The 23,030-nt window shown below is 37.6% G+C and overlaps 1 protein-coding gene across 1 annotated transcript in view; it reads left to right on the top strand.

Annotated features, from left to right (window-relative positions):
• The first annotated feature begins 393 nt into the window (after positions 1 to 393).
• LOC121413733 (cholesterol 24-hydroxylase-like) overlaps positions 394 to 23,030 on the top strand; it is a 50,918-nt gene continuing 28,281 nt past the window's right edge. The window contains exons 1-3 of the mRNA XM_041606697.1: positions 394 to 846; positions 3,667 to 3,747; positions 21,309 to 21,390. Coding sequence (XP_041462631.1) covers positions 698 to 846; positions 3,667 to 3,747; positions 21,309 to 21,390 — 312 coding nt within the window. The 5' untranslated portion in view covers positions 394 to 697. The remainder of the gene's footprint in view (positions 847 to 3,666; positions 3,748 to 21,308; positions 21,391 to 23,030) is intronic.

The raw sequence follows: 23,030 nt of genomic DNA, 5'->3' as shown, positions 1-23,030 counted from the left end.
GGCCAAACCAAATCTAAGCACCCGGCGCCGCCCGCCCGCCCCCGAATTGGTTACGAAGTTTCCCCATGTTTTTCCGTAATTCCAGGGGCCTGTCTTACAAAGAGACAAAGAGTAACTATGGAAAACCTTCTAAGTCAACTTATAAAATGCATGTTTGTTCAAAAAAACTTTTAGATATATGAATGTATATCTATGAATTCACTTGATTTCTTGAAAATTTGGTATGTCCTCTTTTGTTTAAAAAAGGACATTTTTCAAATTTCCTGTAGACAAAACCCGAGACAAAATTATGACAATGATGGATGTCCATAGAGTTACAATTGTAATACGAGGCACGGGAGTTTATTATGCATCGCGTGCTCCAATCCCTCGCTTGCTAGCTAGCTCGAGATCGAGACGCTGCCACGCCCCCACGTGTTGCATGATGACTTGCCTGCTTGATCTCGGTACGGTCGGCCGGCCGCGTAAACGTAATCGGAGCTAGCTCGGAACGAAGTCGTGACTGTGTATAGTAAATCTCATGCATGTCGTGAAACTTGAGCGCAGGGAAGTACTGTTCGGGAGTCCTACCGTACATTGGTTGATCTAGAGACATGTTAGAGTAGCAAGACGTGTTTAACCGTTTTCTAGATTTTTGAATGATATATTCTTCCTTTTTTGATAATCAACTGAGACTGAGAGGTCTGACTTAATAGTAATGATGATTGGGGCTGGCATCGTTTCTCTTTTGGGGTATACACTCTTCTTCGTCTTGCTGCTCGCCCTAACTTCAGGCGTCACGTACTCTGCTTACTTGTTCATGCTGCGTAGGAAGTACGCGCATATACCCTCCGCCAAGATTGCAAGGTGAGTGATCAGTGATACTGCTCTTGTCATTTAACTTTGGCGGAATTTGTGTTTTTAAAATTTACATGAAAAGTAATAATATTACCTGAAACTAGACTAGCGAAAAAGCTAAGGAAGGCATGCAAAATGACTTTGGCAGATTTTTAGAAGCACAGAAATTCACAATCTGAGACTGAGGGTGCATCAGAGACTGAAGTCTGATTGAAGCAAAAATCTGAAAGTAAATATTGTCAATGAATATTTTTGCTTTAGATTGAGTGAGAGAGAGAGAGAAAAGGGGGCAGTTTTAATAGCTAAAATACCTTGGACTTGGAAGGTCTTGGAAAATCTTAGACCAAAAGCTTCGGTCTCTGTTTTGTTGGTTGTTCAGCTGAAATTGTTGGCTTCACTCACCAAACATGCCAAATACAACTAGAGACCGAAGTTCTAGCGCGAACTGTACAGGGGACTCAGTGGCCATATGTTTATGTACTTAAGATCGGATAAAATGGGGAAGCGAATTCGCGCGACAGCCGAGGTCACTGTTTTTGTTCCTTTCAAGTTCATTTTTATCTGTTTTTTGGCAATTAATGCCAAGAGGGAATATAAATTTGCATTTTGGTCGCGTTAATTTTTAAAATTTTTATTCATTAAAGACAAAAATTGAAGGGCCCCGACGGGGGATTTTGCATTGCAAGTCCCCTAATGGTGGCTGCACGATAGCGAGCCATCTGTGTACGAGGAGAAATTAAAAAAAATATGTTAAAAAACTCCTCGAAACAGACGGCTGCCAGCTGTCTAGGAAAATCTATGCCAATACGAGGCCAATTTTAGTTGACAGTATACTTTACTGGCCTATATTTAATCATGATTGTGCTACACTTAACCCAGACCAGGTAAACGGGTATGATTTTATTCCTTGAACTCATGCTCTGCTAAAGCCAGTGTAGCCCTTAGAGACTTTATATGATAAGGTAATTAGTGTTCAGTGCTAAATGTCAGACTACATGATCAAGTTACATGTATGCCAGTTGATAATTGAATATCTCATTATCTAGTTCATACATGTACATACTTTGAGCTGTCTTGATCATATTAACATGGTTTTCAGAGCGCCATCTTACAAAGAGTTACGATTGATCTGATCAATCGTAATTCTATTGAAATCCTTCAGTGTCATAATTTTTTTACAGGAAATTTGCACAATGTCCTTAGTAAACAAAGAGAAGCACAGTGAATTTTCAATAAAACAATGAATGCATGAATATAATTAAAAATATTTTGAACAAACATGCGTAATAGATGTTGATGTTGCTGGCCGTCCATAGTTGTGATTGATCAGATCAATTGCAACTCTTTGTAAGAAGGGGCCCAGGTTTAACATTTGTCATGCCTCCATGGCTCCAAATTTATAAGGGTGAGTGGCTCCAAACATGGTATTGCATCTAGACTAGACATACATACCTGTACATGTATTGTAAAACGCTTAAACCAAGTGTGAGTAGAGATTTTGGACTGAGCAATCTGGTATTAGTACTCCAAAATGGAAATGTAGCAAGCTCCTCATATTCCCAATTTTTCTTCATTTTGACCCCGTTTCCAGTGAAAAGGCCGAGATGAGCCTGGCCTAAAATCCACTGTAAATTGATAGAGGCCCAGCTGTGGATGCTGTCTTGGTCGCGGCTCAGCCTGGCCTTTTTCACTGTACACGCATGCAGGGCCTAATGAGGTACCAAATGCGACTCTGGAAGTGAAAGGATTGGTATGCCATAGCAAATTACTTTAAGCTTCACGTTTCGCCATTCGGTCTTTGTGCCTTTTCCCTCATCAGCGTGACCCCAGTGCACCACAAAATAATTGTTTGTTTAAAAGTAGAGCACCACTACGACAAAGAATTGAAAGGTTAAAGTTTAGGCCTGGCCGAGTCCGCCATTATAAACGCACAAAATAGGGAGGCCGAGTACCGCAATGCGGCCTGGGCTCGGCCTGGCCCTGCACTGTAAGCGGGGTATAAGTTTGTTTTTCTTCTTAAAAGTTTAAGGAAGAAGTGCTCCTCACATTCTCTTGATTTGTATTCATAACCTATTACTTCATCCTCATCGTTCTGTTCCTCATTTATCCTTATGTTGATATGATCATCAGCAGTGTATACACTGTACATTGCACTATTCTTTTTCTCCTCCAGGATCTACTAAATTAGTTTAATCCGGCTACCTTGGTAAATTGAATTTCAGTGCATAGATATTACAAATTTGTATAGGTTCATACTACAATTGTATTTGTAAAACGGGTTCAAGGATGTAGCCAATGGTGAGTGCATATTCAAGTCACGTGTTCATGCTTTAATTATGCGCAACCTTCCAGTCGTTCATTTTTTGTGCAGCACTGTGCAATTTTTGTGCAGCATTAGTTCCAATAGCACGTAAAAACTGATACGCGTTCAGTAAAAGAGGCTGGCTAGGATTTTGATGCGCTTAATTAGGCGCGCATAGTAGATACGCCTGTGATGTCATAATTGACAGTCTTGTGATCTCTTCGTCTGTGCGATCGTACAGCACTGTGCATTTTGATCGTACACAAGTTGGAGGGATTTGAACAAGATTTCCATGAAAAAATCATTTTGCCGACCCGTTTTATAAAACAATGCACATTTTAAGATTCGTGATGTTAGTGAGGATGCGAGCAACTCTCGGGCATTCACAATTTTATGCAAAAGCACTCGGCGCAAGCGCCTCTTGCTTTCGCATAATTGTAAATACCCTCGAGTGTGCTGCATCGTCATAACACTCTCATAAAAGTGCATTAATTGTATGATATTTCTCACTCTTTTTTTCTGAACAGTTTCTTCATGGGCCACTACCCAACTGTCAGGGATTATATGAAGAACAATAATTGCCCTTTGGCTGGCATACTGTATGAATGGTAAGTTATTACTTTCTTTACCCTCAATTTTAATTGGCCTGGAGCCTGTTTCACATAGGACTTTTAACTTTGTCATTACAGGAACTACAATGGTAACAGGGCTCAGCAGCCAATCACAATCAAGGTTTCCATGGTAGTTTTAATGGCAAAGTTAGTTTTAACTTTTTTGAAACAGGGCATGAACTTGAAAAGCAGGGGGATCATGGTTTGGAGAAATACAACAATGATTTAAGGAATATAATATGTTTGAAAGGGAAAAAATATACCTTTTGCCATTGTATAAGCGTTCATGACGCTTGGGAAGAAGAAATTAATGAACTGATGTGGTGGTCTGTGCTACAGATTAGTTTCAAATGCCCGGCCCTCCTGAAAAAATCAAATCTTGACTTTCATAAGAATTTCAACAGGGCCTGGCTTCAGGCCATGCAAAGCCACTTTATTCAGCAACGGAAATCTATCTTGCAATTTGATTTGCAGATTTGAAGTGAATTATCAGAGAAATCCAGACTTTGTTATTGAAAGCAAGATTTGTGAAAGACGCCCACAATTGAAAAATGAAAAATGTTGCAATTATTATGAGGGCTTTTATGGAATATGATCTGCAGGTTAATGTCAAAAATGGGGACCAAATAATATTTTGAAATGGCATATTTTAAGGGCTTTTTTGGGGATAAACTTTCTTCTCTCTATTTCAAAGAAAAGCTTTTGAGTCTCAAGAATCCCCAACATAAAGGTATACCCTTCCAGGATGCCTGAGCATTGTGTTCTGAATTTCAAGTCACATTCTGTCTGCAGGCATTCTTAAAGTTCACCCTCCCCTTTTTAACATTTTGGAGCCTTGAAGTTATGTTTCGTTGTTCCAAAAGTATATTCCCCTTCCAAATTGAAAGGTATGTTTAATCAGACTCCAGGTGTTTAAACTCTTAAAGTCTAGACACAAAGCATACAAAAGTCTGTTAGCATTGCTCTTGATATACATGGTAATTTGAAATGGTTTCACTTTGAACTGTCTTAGTTTTTCATGTTTGCACAATCACTCAGTTCTTTTTGTTGATAGTTTTGGGCAAGTCTCCTAGGAATAACACGGAGGGAGTGTATAAAACTCATTTATTTATTTTGATATACTCGTACAAATAAAAAAGCATTTGAATTCCATATGCATTGTAGCATATATATGTATGTGTGTATAAGATCATCCTTGATTAAAATGAATAAATAGAAATGAAAGAACAGGTGTACAGTACCAGTCACAATTCTTTGACTCACGTCTACACGTTATAGTGTGCGTGGACGGGTCAACCCGGATGCCGTGTTGCGTATCTCAAACTACGTTTCGCTCAGCCAGTCAAGCACAATAGTCCACGGAAGAACGTGTACCGTTCGATCGGTCACGAGAAGAGAATCGCCTTGATTGGTTGGCGGTATCAAACGTAACGATCATACATGCTTTTCACGTTCTGTGCGTGCTGCGACATTAGTTCGGGCTTTATGAATGCACTCCGCGCGGAAGGGGGATCGCCCAGAAGTTACGAGTTTGGGATCGCCTCGTTCATTCATGGCATGCACTGTAATTCTAGATCGCGGACCGGAGATCCCGCCGGCGGCGCGCCCCGGGCGTACGTCTTGACATGTCACAAGCACAAGCATTCACGTTGGTGCATGAGGCACGGCTCAACTTACCGTACCGGTACTTATCACCATAGGCGGCGAAGTGGGGGGGGGGGGGACAGGTCCCCCCTAAAGTTGAGGAGGGGGGGAGGTCCCCCTAAATTTTTAGTTGATAACCATTTTTCTTTCTTTTTTTGCTTGTCAATTTTTCTTTCACATGTATCCATCACAAAATTTCAGGTGGACCCCCTTAATTTTTTTTGGGCTTCCGCCGCCAGTGCTTATCACTTGTTTTTCACGCCCAAACATTTGACAATGAAAAAAAAAGATCTTCAACCATTATATAGGATTTTGTGCCCAAAAAAATTGACAAAAAAAAGATCTTCAACAATAATATAGGAGGATTTCGTACCAAAAAAGGTCTCCAAGCTTGTCAGGGGGGGGGGGGGGGCAGGGATACGTCACTTGCATGTGCTGTATCTCCAGTCTGCCCCCCCCCAGTAGGTACAGCTAGTTCCTGTTCTGATAGTACCAATGTCTGAGTTGATAGTAAATATCATATTTTTTGGGCTAAACCACTTCAAAAAAATTGTTATTCTATATCATTTACTCGTGTTCACATAGATTGTTATACATTTTTTTTTATGCATGGATGCTTCTAACTTTCGAATTAATTTATTTTCATTTTGTGCAGGCGTCTCCCGACCCAAAAAATGTAGGGCACTCATTGGAACTCCTACGTCACATGCGCATCTTATTTTCTTGACGACCCTGTTTAGTGTTGTAGGCCTATTTTTTTATCAAAAATGTTCATCTCATTTTTATTTTGAATGATCAATGTATTTCCGTATTGCATGGAATTTTAAAGAACGAATGTGAAATGAATTTTGCATTTGTTAAACTTTAAATATTTTTCTCTTCATATTTTGGGTTTTGCAATATGCGTTTTGATATTTTTTCTTTATTTTGCAGCAGGCATTGAATAACAGTTTTAATTAATTTTCTAGTTTCCTTGACGTATTTGAGTGTTTTCAATGAGAGTTGACATTTTGTTGTTCGTAAAGGGATGGTCCAGGCCGGAGATACATGGACATGTATTTATACTTCAATAAATAAGAGTAAAATTCACAGATTAAAATGCTGAAAACTTTATCAAAACCGGATAACTTTGAAACAGAGGGTCGTGGGTTTGAATCCCAGCCATGGCGTAATTTTCTTCAGCAAAATACTCATCCACATGGTGCTGCACTTAACCCATGTGAGGTGATTCGAATGGGTACCCGGCAGGAAAAAAAAATTCATTGAATGAGCGCCTATAGGCAGCCCAGCTATAAAGCCGGGGTAATAATAGCAGGGCACGCTGGTAGAACAGTTTTCGAAACTGAAGTTGCTACCCTGGGTAAATATGCCAATATTATTACAACACATAATGAAGTTGTAGAATTTTTACGATTTGCATTATTTCACCGAATGAATATTCATTAGGTGGGCTGATGATGTCATATCCCACTTGTTCTTTTGTATTTTATGCCCCCGCAGACGAAGTGTTGCTCCTGTCCGTCCGCCCGTCCCCCACTTGGTTTCTGCGCAATAACTCGAAAAATATTTAATAAAATGTAAAAACTTTTGGGGGCGTACAGGTACATGGAAAAAATATACAGGCTAAGTTTGAATTCAGAGTTGATAAGTCAAAGGTCACAGCTCATAAATATGCGAGGGTTTCCGTGCAATATCCCAAGAGATATTTAACAGATTATAAAAGGATTGATGTGTAAGGAAAATGAAACCAAATAACTGTAACGTAGGAGAAGTAAAAGTAGGGATATATCATCATCGGATCACCTCATGAATATTCATGACGATGAGCATATTTTTTTCACAATTTGTTAAACTTTAAAAGTTAACAACTTCGTTATTTTTTTCCGATTTTGATGACATTTTCAGCACTTTGCACTGTGAATTTTACTCCATTAATATTGAGATATATTTTCAGCCCAGACCATCTCTTTCAAACCCTGTTAAACGCATCATATTTGAATATTTTTCTTATTTTCTTGCATGCATTCTGTTAAACGGAACTAAAAGACTTTTTCATCCCAACTGCATGATCACACCTCTTTTTGTTATTGCCATTTTAAGAAGAGTGACCATGAAAAGGAATCGAAAAATTTTGAGAATTAGTGAAGAAGGTTCAACAATGGAAAATAAGAAAATGTAGTCAAATCACATCAGTCTATAATCACATCTTTATTTCCCAGTTTCCATTGTACTGTATTTATTCGGCCTCTATCATGGCCGTCCGTCGGCACAGAGAAATTATCTTTTGTGTTTAATAGGGAACGCAACAGTAGATGCCCCCTAGGAACAAAAGATAATCATCTGCGCTGAAACCCATGCCTCTATCCTTATGTTCATCAGACAATCACAAATCTTCTTTTACAAATTTTAAATACGCGATAATGACCTCGTTTACGTTAACAAAAGAACCGCAAGGCGGTATTCACTCGATGTTGAGTCGTTGAAATCAAAGGCATGCAGATCGACGGACAAAGGGAGAGACACAATTACGTAATGCATAGGTGTGCAAAGCCAAATGCAAAAAGAAAAAACCATATACAGATAAAGGATCATCTATCACCTCAACATGCTGCATGGTATTACACCAAACAGAAAGTGTCAAGTTTATGACGTTTATTTTTTTGGAGGAAATAATTCATATGAAAAATAATCAATGTAAGTTTCACTTCGAGTTGTAACTCTAATCACACATACATTGACTACACAATGCGGTATAACCATACCCAAATATTGAAGGTGCCTGATCAGGTCAATGTAATTTCGTTGGATATACAATATTATTTGACCCCGTAAATGCTCCAGAAATGTTATAGTACAATATCATGCAAGAACCTATCACTCATAATCGACATCAATCAAATGAATGACATTGTTGATAGTATCCTGCCCTGTATTTGCCTTTTTCTTTCGTTGTTTTTACCAGGATTAATTCTACAGTGCATGGTGTGTGCATTAAAGGGGAAATTCACTCAGACAAAAGTTTATTACAATTATAGAATAATGCTTAAAATGGATTGTGGAATATCCATCATAGTTTTTTAAAGCTATAACATAATTTTATCAATTTTAATTTCGATGCCACAATAGCAACATGAAAATTAAGCCTGTAATGTGTTTGCTTTCCTAACAGAATGGATTGAATTTAAATAAATATTATGAGATAAAGAAATATATATTTTTTCTAAAGATAGAGTCATGACGGGTGAATTAAGAAGAGAGAGCGGGGATATCGTGGATCATATAAAGATTAACAACAATTTTAAGTACATGTACCTTGTCCCAGACAGTACCCGATATTATGACATTGTGTTATTCATCGCATATTTCATTCAATTTTAAATAGATATGAAAAATACGTTCAGAATTATCTTGTTTGAAAAAACCCAGACAGAATGGAATCAATTGAAATTAATATGTATCGGAATTGAGAAGAAAACAATTTTATCCGGGAGTATTTTTAATATAGGGTCAACCAGTGATAGAGCCTGGAGGACACCTCGAGAATCACCAGACCTCAACCCCATCGAGCAAGTTTGGCACGAAATGAAGCATTTCCTGAGAAAGGCGAGTATGAGATGTGTGCGGGTTTTGTATTTTTCGAGAGGGTACATTGTATGATTGTCCTCCCGCATCGAGTTGTAGGTTGGAGGCAGACCTTGTATTTACGTTATGTTTTCCGGATACTAATTTAAAGTTATCATTCAAGAAATCGGACGATAACTTATATCAATGTACATAGGAAATGGGGATAGGAGAAAAATTCAGTTTTTTTTTATAATTGAACGGACGGGGTGAGGACGTTAGCTTTGAGTATTATAATTATATACTGGTATGCAGCATGATTCTGAAGTTTTATTATTTCATTCATTTGTGTGTTAAATCGTAAACCCAATATGATATAGAATGAATGGGGAATAGATAAGAGAGAGAGAAGGGGGGAATTAAATTTCAGATGTACTAATAAAGAGGGGATTGAGATGGATGAAGAGCGCTGATACTCCGTGGAAGATGAGTCGGGGACGGACGGGAGATAAAGGGGAATCCCCCGGTGTGTAGCTAAATACTTTGTTTAGGCCTACTAAAATGTATTTTGTTTATTAAGAAATCAATACTTTAAATTGCAATATTTACGCACAATGCCCTCTCACGATCACACACTTAAGATTTTATTTCTAATATACTGAAGATTTTAATCTGAAATTAAGATCTAAAAATGGCTCGACGAGATGTCAGTTATTTTAATTTTCTAATGCAGGCGGAGGGGTCGCGTTCCCTCGGTCCTAGCTGCGCCCTTGCTCTTAGCAAAAATAAATAAATGAATAAAAAAAAACGATTTGCCTGATTGGAGAAAATTTTCCTTATAGTATCTCCTGAATTACAAAATTATTCTGCCAATACCTGCAAAGAACCTTTTTACACCCCCCAACCCCCCCCCCCTGGAAATTGGAGGCCATTGATATGATTGAGCGGAGAGTTGGGGAAAAAACACGTGTCTCGGAGAAAGCCCCCCTCCCCCCCACTGACTTATACACCCGTAATATGCTTGTGGGAATATTTTTCAAACACTTAGTCTTATCAACATGCCCTGTCATTGGTGACAAGTGCGTTCACAAAAAATATTCTGGGGCTCTTATACCAATGTAACCCGTTATCAATAAATTAGGTAAATTGAAATTACATCTGATATCAAGGGATGTGCCATATATATTGATTTTTTTTTGTACACGGGAAGGGGCCTACATAGCTCATTTACATTTCTCGGTTTGCCTCCTTTTTCCGCGATGAGTCTCAACTTCCTTACCTGGGATTTATAGGGTCGATGGGGTGGCCCTTAATTACCCCTTCTATACATGTAATATCCCAGTAGGGGTCAGGGATTTGATTCTGAATTATTGTAGCGGTATACAACTATCAGACGAGAATACTCACTTTTTATATTCTTGCCCTCTCCTTCGGTGTCCCTGGTTAGCGCTGGTGAGTTTTCCAGAAGAAAAATATTCTGAAGGTTGCTAACGTAGAACTCTTCGTCAATTTTAAGATACATTATTTCACATATTTCACAAGTCATAATTATGAACATTTATAAAAAAAAAAATATTACATCAGAAGAATTAGCATGACGTACAAATCAAACATGGCATCATTTAAGGTCAAGTCCACCTCAGAAAAATGTTGATTCGAATCGATAGAGAAAAATCAGACAAGCACAATGCTGAAAATTTCATCAAAATTGGATGTAAAATAAGAAAGTTATGACATAGTTCCGCTTATTTTCAACAATATAGTTACATGAACGAGCCAGTTACATCCAAATGTGAGAGAATGTCACTCACTCAATATTTCTTTTGTTTTTTATTGTTTAAATCATACAATATTTCAATTTTTACGAGTATGATGATTAGGACCTGTTTTGCTTTTTGGATTTTTCTCTTTTCATTAAAAACCAAGTGTTTGTTGGGGTAGACTTGTCCTTTTATTTATATTTTGAGTAATACAGCGATTTAAAAAATGAGGTAACCAGCATTAGAAAGCAACTTTTTATTTGTTCAGTCTGCATGATCCAAAAAATATGAACTCTTCATGTAGGATGAGAGCACAAAAGAAATGATAATTTGATTACGTAAAGAAATGCCAAAATATTACAACTGTCGGTATTTAAAGAGTGTAGGCCCGACTTCAAAAGATCGATATGGAAGGGTGTTGAGAACAAAAGTTATTTACGGGGATTTTTCGGATTAGGGAGGGTGTGAAAGAATTTTTCTCTGAAGTTGCCGCGCTGTTGACAGACATGAAACAGCCTGTCCGATAAGGTCTTGAAAGTCGGACATTCCGTCGTCGTCGGTGGGAACATTTCAGCATGAGATAAAATGAGCCATGATTTTTTTGGAGGGGTTTTCACTTCTGATTTGGCCCAATCACGAATGTTGATTCAACTTTTGAAAGGTTGGAGTGACAACAATTTTCAAATATTACATCCAACCTTTTTTAAAGCTAAATCCAACATGTTAAGTTAACATTTCTTGTTTTTAGAGCATTCGTGTGCTAACCAATGAAAAGCACCCTTCCCATTGATATTTTGAATGATCCCATGATGGGTGTGTTCATGGACTAGTAGGGTCCATGTTGTGTTCTAGCCTGAATACTCGAGAATCCAGGGATCCCTGAGCTGGGCGTGCCCCTGCCTTTCCGGTCCAGGGAATACTCCAGATGGACGAGGGCATTTACCACATCAGGTAAGAATCATCCATTACAATTCATAATTATTAATATGTAATTAAAATTGTATTTTTTCCACTGCGCGAATGTTCAAAACTTATTATAAAAGTATCGTTGTTATAAAGTGAGAATTCGAAATAGACATCCCTAAACCTTACTATTTTTTTTTAAATTGCAGTATATATACAGATATATTTCAAATGTTCTTAATTTAAAGGACAAGTCCCCCCCCCCCCCAACAAAAACTTGATTTGATTAAAAAGAGAAAAATTCAAAAAGCAAAATACTGAAAATTTCATCAAAATCGGATGTAAAATAAGAAAGTTATGACATTTTAAAGTTTCGCTTCATTTCACAAAACAGTTATACATGTATATACATCTCTGTCGGTATGCAAATGAGGAACTGATGACATCTCTATTTCTTTTGTATTTTACTATATGAAATATAAATATTTCTATTTTCTCGGCATTGTCATGTGAAAAGAAGCTATATTCCTCCCCGAACATGTGGAATTCCATTATTTTAACATTCTGTGCTTCAGGCAAGGAGGTTCTAATCGTCAAACTCGTAAAAATTGAAATATTGTATAATTCAAACAATAAAAAACGAAAGAAATAGTGAGTGACATCATCGACTCTCTCATTAGGAAGGATGTAACTGGCTCGTTCATAATTATCATGATTATGTAAAAATAAGCAAAACTTTTAAATGTCATAACTTTCTGATTTTACATCCGATATTGATGAAATTTTCAGCATTGTGCTGTCTGATGTTTCTCTGTTGATTCAAATCAACATTTTTCTGGGGTGGACTTGACCTTTAATAACTTGTTTCTCTTCCATGAAAACATTTGTTCTCATACAATAACCCCCCCCCCCCCCACCCCATGAATATACGTCCCGCTTTAGATCACTGGCTTTTACCGTTATCTGAAATTTATTTTTTTACCATGTACTTTAATTTACAAAATAACACCAAAAAAAAAACGATAAGGGGGGCGCCAAACCCAAAGCCCCAACAACTTAAACTTACCTTCCACCATGTCCCTCAACGCCCCATTCCCCACTCCCAAGAAAAAAAAGAGTTACCTCCCAGTCCCTATATACCGTGGCATTCGCCCGCAACTTGTATTTCCTTGTTTCCACTTGTTAAAGAGGGGGGGGGGGGGGGGACATTCACGAGCAAGGTCGACATCCCATCCATAAAATGTGGGAACAATTTCAAGGAAGAATGCTACTGGTAGAGACTGGGAAGTAGTTTTTTTTCTTTGGGGGAGGTGGTAAGGCGACTTAATCAGATCGACAAAAATAATCATCACTGCCCCCCCCTCCTTATTTTTACGAGCGTGTAAAACCTCAGTCACATTTTGATCTGATTTACAGCGGCCGTATACGATGGTCGAACACAGCCGTTTTATCCTGCGTTTTATTTCTAATACAAACTACTAATATCCAATCTACGTACTAATATGCTATGGATACTTTTCAAAAGTTTAAAACGGTTGTGTTTTATTCGCCATACTGCCACCATAGAGCAAATGTAATGTGTAGAGTATCTGAAATAAAAAAGGAAACATTTACAGAAAAAGAGAAAAAATAACCTATAAATCCAAACATCATCTGACTCTTTTCCTCCAACCCTAATGCCCCACAACGCCCCCACTCCCAAGACGGAGCTCCCTGTTTCCACCAGAGCATTTTTTGTTCCCACTTACGATAAGGGGGGGGGGGGGGAGAAAAATGAGAACATCCAGTAAGGTCTACATTCAGTCCTTATCGTAAGTGGGAACAGTTAAGGGGAACATAATTATGCTCGTGGGAGAATGATTTGGTATAGGACAGCGATATGAGGTGTGTGAGTTTTTTTCTCCGGGGGGGGGGGGGCGGTAATTATGATCGACTAGATTTCATGAAAAATAAAGTAACAATCATCACTATTTTGATTTGGTCTTTGATACTTTACCCCCCCCCCTCCAAAAAAAAATTACATGCGCAAGCAAAAATAAAAAGGGGGTAGGTATACAAATTTTAAGGGTGAGTTGAGCCCCTGTAACCCCCCCCCCCCCCACTCCCCCCTGCGTACGTCACTGGAGTCCACAACAGGCCTCTACCTCGGTCACATTTGTTTATACGACGGCCGTTTTATTCATTTTTTGTTCAAACCAAAGCTATTTAAAATGTTAAGACGGGTGTTTTTTATACTCGTCGGACGGCCTTTACAATGAGCAAATGCAACCGAGGTATTAGCTAGGCTGAAAAAATAAGTGCTCATGACATTATTATGTCATGTCAGATATCACCTTAGATAGTTCAAAGTATAAAGTTAAGAAAATTATAACAATGTAACAATAATCTAACAATCAAAATATCTGCATTCTGCTCGTCATCTTCGAGCTTGATGACTTCACAAATAAATGGCACACAAGCAAAATCTGCAATATCTGAAAACAATTTAAATACTACTTAGTAGTATTTAAATTGTTTTCAGATATTGCTTGTGTGCCATTTATTGAAGTCATCAAGTTCGAAGATGACGAGCAGATATTTTGAGAGGGAAATCAGGAGAGGGAATAGTCTATTCCTTCTCCTGATTTCCCTCTCTGTTTTCTCTCATTTCCTTGACTCACGCTATCTTTCTGTTCTATCAATGTTCGATGGACATACTAGACTAGCTACATTAAAAGTGACTGAACTGGTGGAAATATTTCAGGACTGAGATCATTTATTGAATAACGCACAATGTCATAACTTTCCGATTTTGATGAAATTTTCAGCTTTGTGCTTGTCTGATTTTTCTCTATTGATTCAAATCAACATTTTTTCTGAGGGGGACATGACCTGGTTTTAAGTAGCCAATCAAAATTTGGTATCAATGTGACGTCATATCTGCTTTAAATTTTGTTCGGTCGATTCTACCCCCATGATCAGTAGAATATAATTTTGGCAAAATTTCAACTCATTCTGGCCCACTGTGCGACGGCTTACGGTATAGCTTCGAAGCCTTCAATAATTGGTTTTATAAAAAAAATCATCCCCCCCAAAAAAAAATCACCTTTTTGTGTCAGACAATAATATAAAGATACTAAAACTATTTTTGAAAAAAAAAATTATTGTGACTTAACAAATATTTTTATTACGATTTTAATAATATACATGTATTAGTAGACATTTAAGTGAAGGAGGCTGCTCCAACCTGAACACGAGGTAATTACGCTGTCTCGCACCTCGGAACCCGAACAATGGGTGCGAGTTTCACCTCGGAACCCGAACAATGGGTGCTAACTTTGAGCAAACAACTAACAATAAACAATATTCGGTAAATCAGAAATTACTTGTACCTTACGGTCTTAAGCTAATTACGGGTACTTTAAAATCGCTTTTAACAATTTATTCATGGCAGTAAGAATGAAGATGAATTCATTGCGGCTGCAAGAGCAAGCGCACGCTATATACAACAGGTTTTGGAGCCGAAAGTTCCGGCGAAGGCCGAAGCCCATTTTGAGCAGCCATAGTGGCCGCTATACTATATTACTATGACGGTCGGATAGTTATGCCGCGTTATACAGGTGGCCGCTATAGACAGGATATACCCCGGGGATACAACACATGATTTTCCTGCGGGGAAATTTTCAGCAGGTGGCCGCTTAGACAGGTTTGACTGAATTAAAAGCAAAAAATAAAAATAAAAAAAAGAAAGAAAAAGAAAGAAAACCTGACGATTGATCATTTACATTTTATATGTAGACTTTCAATTACATAATAATTACTTCTTATTAAGCGCTTTTTCAAAAATTACAGAGCGCTGTACAAATGACAAAACAAAACTAGAATCGGTGAAAATTAGAACAAAACTACACAAAATGAAACACCACTTGCAATATAGTGAACATGTTAAAAAAAATGAGATTAAAGCATCTTCTAAGATCTACTGTATCTCTGTAAATTACACCAACACCGTTAGCTTTCACCACATCTGCATCCAGCAAGGCGCCAGCTAGTACAGTACCGTATGCTAGGAAATTTGCATCTCATCTGCGCTGCATGTGTGATGTACTGGATTACCTCCCTGTTCACGCCATTTATATCGATGCCGCGGCGATTCGCTTCACCCACTCATTACCGTACACTTGAATTACGGTACATGTAGTGGTTCCTTTATCGCAGAGACGGCTCAACGCATTTCATGAAAGTGTACATCCGGGAATTTTGTGGATTTATCGAGGGGCGCGCGCGCACGGACACAACGTGACTGTATGATCGATTCCCCGTTCATTTGTGGGGTGGCGATCCGAAGCACTCGACCAAATCGGAACGTACGTGACTGTTTGTTACACGGCCCATTGTGCGATGCCGCGCCACTGCTCGAACGTGTTTGAATACTCCAGTCACGTTTCAGGCACCCGGATATAGGGGATTAAGACTGAAACGCGGGAACGTGAGTCAAAGTATTGTGACTGGTACTGCAGCAGAAAGCTCGAAAGGTTTGAAAAAAGGATCTTTAGATGGTCAGTTTTATAGGAATGTCTATCTTGTCATGTTGGAGTGGGTTTCCTTATTTCCTCCAGAATATGATTTTATATCATATTAGGTTTTAAATAAAACACAGATGGGCTTATCACTCTACATGTATTTGCTAAAAATCAGTAATGAGTCTCTGAAATACAAAAGTTGGGCCTCATTAGGCGGTGCTGCACGAGCCTGAGTTTGCTCAATCTCGAGATTTTAGCCCGATTGGCCCTCTCCGCGATTAATCTCGAGATTCAAGAAACCCCCGTCTCCACGATCACAAGAAGAGAAACCCTGCTTGAGTGAGGCATCGATGTATTATGGTCTGACGCCATGAATAAATAATCCTGAGTGTGCCTACACCTGAGAATTAGCAGGATAATTCGTAAAAATAGCATGATATTTTGCAAATAATCCCAAGTTGACTTGGGATTGTAATCTTGAGATTAATCCTACGAACTAGCGCGATAATTGCGTCTCCATTGCAAATAATCTTGAGATTGATCGATCGGGATAATTTGCCGGATCAGAAATAGCGCGCTAATTTGAAAACTCGGTCTGGTGCAGACGGCCCTATTGGTAAGCTTATTAAAGCATGAATAGTAGGATACGAGAGCTCTGTCTGGAGGGCCCCTGAAGTTGAGCAAAACTTGTAGCAGGGATCAGTAGTCATGAAGTGAACAATGATCTTTGACATTGTGCTAACAATGTATCTGATCGGATCAGGGAGATTAAATGATTGAATGATATTTATACCATGTGTGGGTCAGTCTATACATTAAGCAATCTCAGATACATGTACATGTAGGTGTGGTGCGTTTACTGCTGATCCAGTATTAAAGCCGTACAGGGGTCTACGAATATACATGTAAAATATTTTTTAAAGAAGATATTTGCAGGCGAGGGAAGGTTAGGCTGTAGTTACTTCTTCTTGATATGAATGATCAGATTCAAAGTACAAGTATTATCAGATTAGAATGTTTGCTATCAGATGGCCTAAATTTTCTTTTTCTCAGGCTCAACAACATGCATGTCGATCTTCATTAATGCATTTTACTACATTTTTTAATTAGATATCTTTTACACACGCTAAAATTTCCTTAACCCTGTACTATAGGTGGGGCTAGATTGCCTACAGTACAGGGTTAAGCTTAGCCCACTTTCTTTTTACACAGCATTTTTGCAAAGTGGGTTAACCCCACCTTTAGTACGAGATTATTTGGCCCTGCAAAAAAGCAGGGTTATCCCAGCAATTGCGGTGCTAAGAGCGATAGTACAGGGTTAAGATTGCTAACTAGTGTAAAACGAAAGTGGGCTAAGCTTAACCCCGTACTATAGGTGGGGCTAAATGGCAATTTAGCCCCACCTACACATAGTATGGGGCTTAGGAAAGTTTAGCGTGTGTAAAAAGGGTTTGAGTGAAGTACTATATTCATGAGCTACCACTAGTCCGGGGTTAGCGAGTTTTGTGTGTGAAAAGCAAGTATTCGTTATTCGGGGTTAACAATAACAATTTGGCATAATTTGTGAAAAGGAAAAAAAATAGTATGGGGTTGAGGATAGTACTGGGTTAGCGATAGTCCGGGGCTAAGAAAATCTTGTGTAAAAGGGTATAAGTAGCATGCTGTATACTATGAATATTTACCTTTAAATAATGTACCCTCTTTATTGCAATGTTTATGTATACTACCCATGCATGTGCATGATATATTAGGGAAAAATTGTAATTTTGTTTTCTTTCAATTTTTTTTCTGTCCGGATTGATTCTCATTTTTTATGATAAAGAGGGAGCTGATATAAGGGGAGGTACATGTAGTCCGAAGTTGATAGTTGAAGGACAAGTTCACCCCAACAAAAAAGTTTATTTGAATAAAAATAAAAAAGTTCAACAAGGACAAAACTTTAAATTTCATCAAAATCAGACTATGTAAAATAGAAAAGTTATGAAATTTTAAAAGTTTCACTTAGTTTCACAAAGCAGAACTTATATGCACATCCTGGTCAGTATGCGAATGAGGAGACTGATGACGTCTTCCACTCACTATTTCTACATGACATATGAAAAAGTCTAATTCTCTCATTGTCAAGTGAAACAACAATTGATTCCTCTTTGAACATGTGGAATTAGCATTGTTTGATACTGTATGAACGAGACAAGATGGTCCTTATTGTCAAATCTGTAAAAAATGAAATATTTTGTGATTTTAACAGTAAAAAAACAAAAGAAATAGTGAGGGACATCATCGACTGTCTAATTTGCATGCCACTAAATTGTGCATCACTGTTTTGGTGAGAAATAAGTGAACATTATATATTAGAATAACTTTCTTATTTTACATCAGATTTTGATGAAATTTTCAGTGTTATGCTACTTTGATTTTCTCTATTTATCCAAATCAACATTTTTCTGGGGTGGACTTGACCTTTAGGGAAACTATCTCAAAGCTTATTTACAGTGTAGTACTGAATCCTGAATCTGTATTCCCAGTGCTACATGCAATTCTCTCAACTGCACCTTGCCGATTTAGTATATCTGAAATTCTCACAGGAGCCCTGGAAAATCCACATTCATTTTGATTTTGAAAAGATTTCCCAGTGTTGCAACTTGCAGATTTGGTCAGCCAAAAAGAGAAATAAATTGCCAATTCACTTTAAGAAGTGGCGTTTCACCTTTTAAACTTCCTGCATATTCGATGCATTTCTAAGGTTTTTTATTATTTATATCCCATATATTTTTTGTTACTTTGTGCATTTTAATGCTTTATCTCCCTTGTCAAAGTCTTATTACTTTCGATAGTTGAAATTCCAGTCATAATATTTCACCTGCTATTGTTGTACATGTACGGTTATACATTCACTATGCTTTCATTGTTCTTTATTGTTATTTATTCTTCCTATAAAAAGAAATTGACCTATTATTTCGATTTTGTATGTACATGTATATCTGCTACTTGTTTATTCTTTTTTGATGTAACTTTTTTATTTTTTGCCAATCAGACAAATTGTTTGTAAATTTTGATTTCATATTGATTTCCTAATAAAACATATAATAAAAAAAAAACTAACTTTATGGGATTTAATAAACAAAAATCAAAGTACGTTCACACCTTGGTGGACATCTAATGAATAAAAGTACCACAACTGTAAAGTATCCCTATATAGGAAGTAACTATGAAAAGGTTTAAATTTTGGATTTGGTCATATAAATTGTATTGAGTTCTCTTTGAATAGACGACTTATTAAATGAGCTGCTGAGCTGCAAAAAAAAAAAAAAAACTTGCGGATTTGGCAGTAGGCTGTGAAAAAAACCCCACCAAAAATAAAACCAAATTGATTTTTTTTCCCCTGGTGTTAGCTCTTTCTCATCATGCTGAGACAATGCGAGTAAGTGCGCATGCAAGGGCAATTGTGGGACGACCACAAGTGGTCAGCTCGACCAACCGTTACAGCGATTTTGGAGTGCATGACACCGTTCTCATTACAAACCTCAAAACTAATACTGGAAACCGGTTCAGGAAACCAGTTTGGAAGATTGCTTTGCTAGCGTTCCCATTTGATCACCTGAAAGTGGTTTTCTAAACCAATTCATGGAAAGTGATTTTGTCGCTATGGTTATGCTCTAAGTTTTGTGCGAAATTTGAAACCGCAACATAGGCATTCTCCACACAACACATGCGAGCCGAAGATCGCTTCCCGAAGAATGGTTGTGTCCTCATTTACGATATAACCAGTGTCCAGTTCTAACGAGACAAAGCGATCTTGAAAACTTCATCGCTAGGTGGTTTTCGGAACTGGTTTGGAAGATCGCTTCTAAGGCCACTTCGACCGTTCTCAGTACATGTTAAACTTAAGAAAGACGATATCATCTTTTTGAAAAAATAAGTAAATAAATTATTTTGTAAATATTTTGAGGAAATAAAGTTTATCGCATTTGAGGACATATAAAGTATTCACTAGTATTAACTTCCATGAGAATTTAGTCATTAGATGTTGGACTATGAAAAGGGAATGATAGTTTATTGCCAATTTATTTGGTGATTTCATCGCATTTGTGGTCTTTTCATGTCTTTTCGATTCAAATCCTTTTACTTAAAAAACAATGAAATATGTCTAAACTTGCATAAGCAGATACAGGGGCCACACAAAATCCCCCCCCCCCAAAAAAAAAACAAACACAAAAAATGAAAACATGCTTCCATGATCATTCTCGAGCTAATACATTTCTCATATCAAAAGACAGATTTCCTTTTTGCCAAAGTAATTAGGATATTTTATCAATTGTGTGCAATGGTGCAGGTTTTGTTTTATTGTTACCCCCTGGAAACATGTTCATGAGCCAGCTGGCACATATGATAATAGGTTTATTCATATTCATTTCACACTCAATTAAATCTATTCTTGAAAGTACATGTAATATTCAGTGCATGTTGGATGAGAGACCTGCACAATGAGGAAAAAAATACTTGTAAATAATTAGAAGTTTTCATGCCTCACAACAACTTATACCCCTTTCATAAACCCAATTACTATGAATTAGGCGGCTAATAGCAGCATAATTTGGTCGTAAAATTGGAGGAGGACAAGAGTTATCCGCATTACTCTGATGCTGCTATTATCCGCATAATAGCGGCATCGGGATAAGATTTTGAGTTTATGAACGCATTTCCAAATAATGCGGATAATTGCCATGGTGCGGTCACAAGGTCACCCTTTTCCAACACAACCGCATCGGAGGGGGCGTGTCCAGTTGTCATGGCGATTATCCGCCTTTTTCAGGACGGGCGCTCGTAAAAATTATGCGGCTTATTTTCGGAGTTTATGAACGCATTTTTTATTGAATTATCCGCATTACTCTTAGGCGGCTAATTGGAGGATAGGTTTATGAAAAGGGTATTAAATTCATTTACATTGAATGGTAAGCAATAAACACCCTTTTTATGGATGTTCTCACTCATAAACCTAGCAAATGAGGTTGATTTGTCTAGTGCCCCCAGGCTCCTCCATATAAAATGAAATAATTACTTCCATGATCTAATTTCATCCTGAAAACTGATGGCTTTAATACCAAACAGTTCATATATCTGAAAATGTGAGAGTGGTTGTTCATTAATTTCATTGTTCCTCTTGTTTCCCCCCATTATCATTTATTAGGTATAAGGAGTTTGGATTGGTGTTTTGTGTCCATATTCTTCATAATACATTTGTGGTTTGCTTGGACTCTAAAGTGGTCAAGGTAAGAATCAGCTTATTGTAATCAAAATAATAATGAAAATATAATATACACTGTACAGTCTCATTACAGCTCATGTTTTCACTGTTTAGCTGTAGGGTTCCAAAAGGCTTTCAAATATCTACATGTAATAGCCTTGTTTCATCCTGACAAGCCTGCATAAAACACAAGCATTTCAAAGAATTATTTTCTGCCAGGTAACAATATACTTCACCTGAGTCAAGTATGGTAAATAGTAGATTGATGACTTGCCAAAGAAATCACTGTTTAGTTCTGGGGGATGTGACTGTAAAATAGTGGCTGTAAAATGTACGGGGGGGGGGGGGCAGCAGGAGGCAGGTTGACAGTACCCACCCCCAGAAATTTTTAATGCTTAACTTTAATTTCACATTAGAAAATGTAAAAGCACCCTAACGACAAGCTTGCTTGCTTTGCTCTCTTGCTTCCGAGTGTCTTCAAATATTTTTTTTACTTGTCATGCCGCCTGGGGAATAGAATTCTATATATGGCCATGTGTACAATAAACAGGAAATTAGATGCAATTCACTTTGTGCATGAAATTTTACATTGCAAATCAGACATTAACCACACATGTATATTCTGACTGACCGTGTACAAATGTCACTAGTACGTTACTTCCTAAGTGCAATTTTTTTTCTGAACTTCTAAACTGTTTATCCATTAACATGTGCTTTGTCAACAATGGTGATAAAAATGAAACCAATAAACTAGGTAATAATGTATATCTAGTTCTACTTAAAATATTTAGAGAGCCTGATCAGTAGTGTGATGATCATTCGACCCATACGTAGGAGATTTCTATCATATCAGAGGGTTAATTTGAAGTATTGAATTGAAATATTAGCGCATAAATGCAACTGGCAGCCTTTTTGGAATTTGTACATTTTGTTCGGTTTTTATCTTTAATTGATTCATAACCTTGTACATGAAGCAAACAAGTAAAGACCAGTTTTAGATCTTTTATCTTTGGAATTACATATAATGAGATTCAAGATTCAATGATATTGTAATTCTGATCTACATGTATGTGAAATACCAATAAAAATAAGTATTTTTAGACAATACAACTTGACAATATCTACAATGACATGTAATTAAGATCCTGATTATTGCATTCTTACCGGGGGGGGGGGGGATTACATGATATCTATGTGCCCAACCATGGACCTGTCCATGGCCATACCAGAGTAAAAATAGAGGGCTTCAGAACTAAATCTTGGTCAATGGGGTTTTCTGGAACGACTTTTGGATCAACGAATGCGCTGCTCTGGAACTGACCACAGTTGGGGCTATGAGGCGGTGCAGAACTAAACCCCAATGTAAGTATGTAAGAGTAAAGCCGACATCCATTACATAATATCGCTGTACTTGTTTTGGGGTCAGGTCATGGAAAATTTGTCAAGGGTACAGTTTTGTTTCCAATACTTAAAAGTGATTGGTTAACATTGGTTTGACTTTTCAAAAATCTGAGCTAGAAGGTCACACTTGTCACCTGTGTCTGTGATATGTTACAAAAATGAAGCCCAGAAAAAATTGCGTTCGAAAAAAATTATTTAGTGCTTCAAAAATTGAAATATAAAGTGACCGGAAACACCATCTTAATTTCATCCCATACTCTTATG

This window comes from Lytechinus variegatus, chromosome 1 (assembly GCF_018143015.1).
Source record: "Lytechinus variegatus isolate NC3 chromosome 1, Lvar_3.0, whole genome shotgun sequence".
NCBI classification, from domain to species: Eukaryota; Metazoa; Echinodermata; class Echinoidea; order Temnopleuroida; family Toxopneustidae; genus Lytechinus; species Lytechinus variegatus.
Note: the sequence above shows the minus strand (reverse complement) of the source record. Positions and strands in the feature narration are given on the sequence as shown.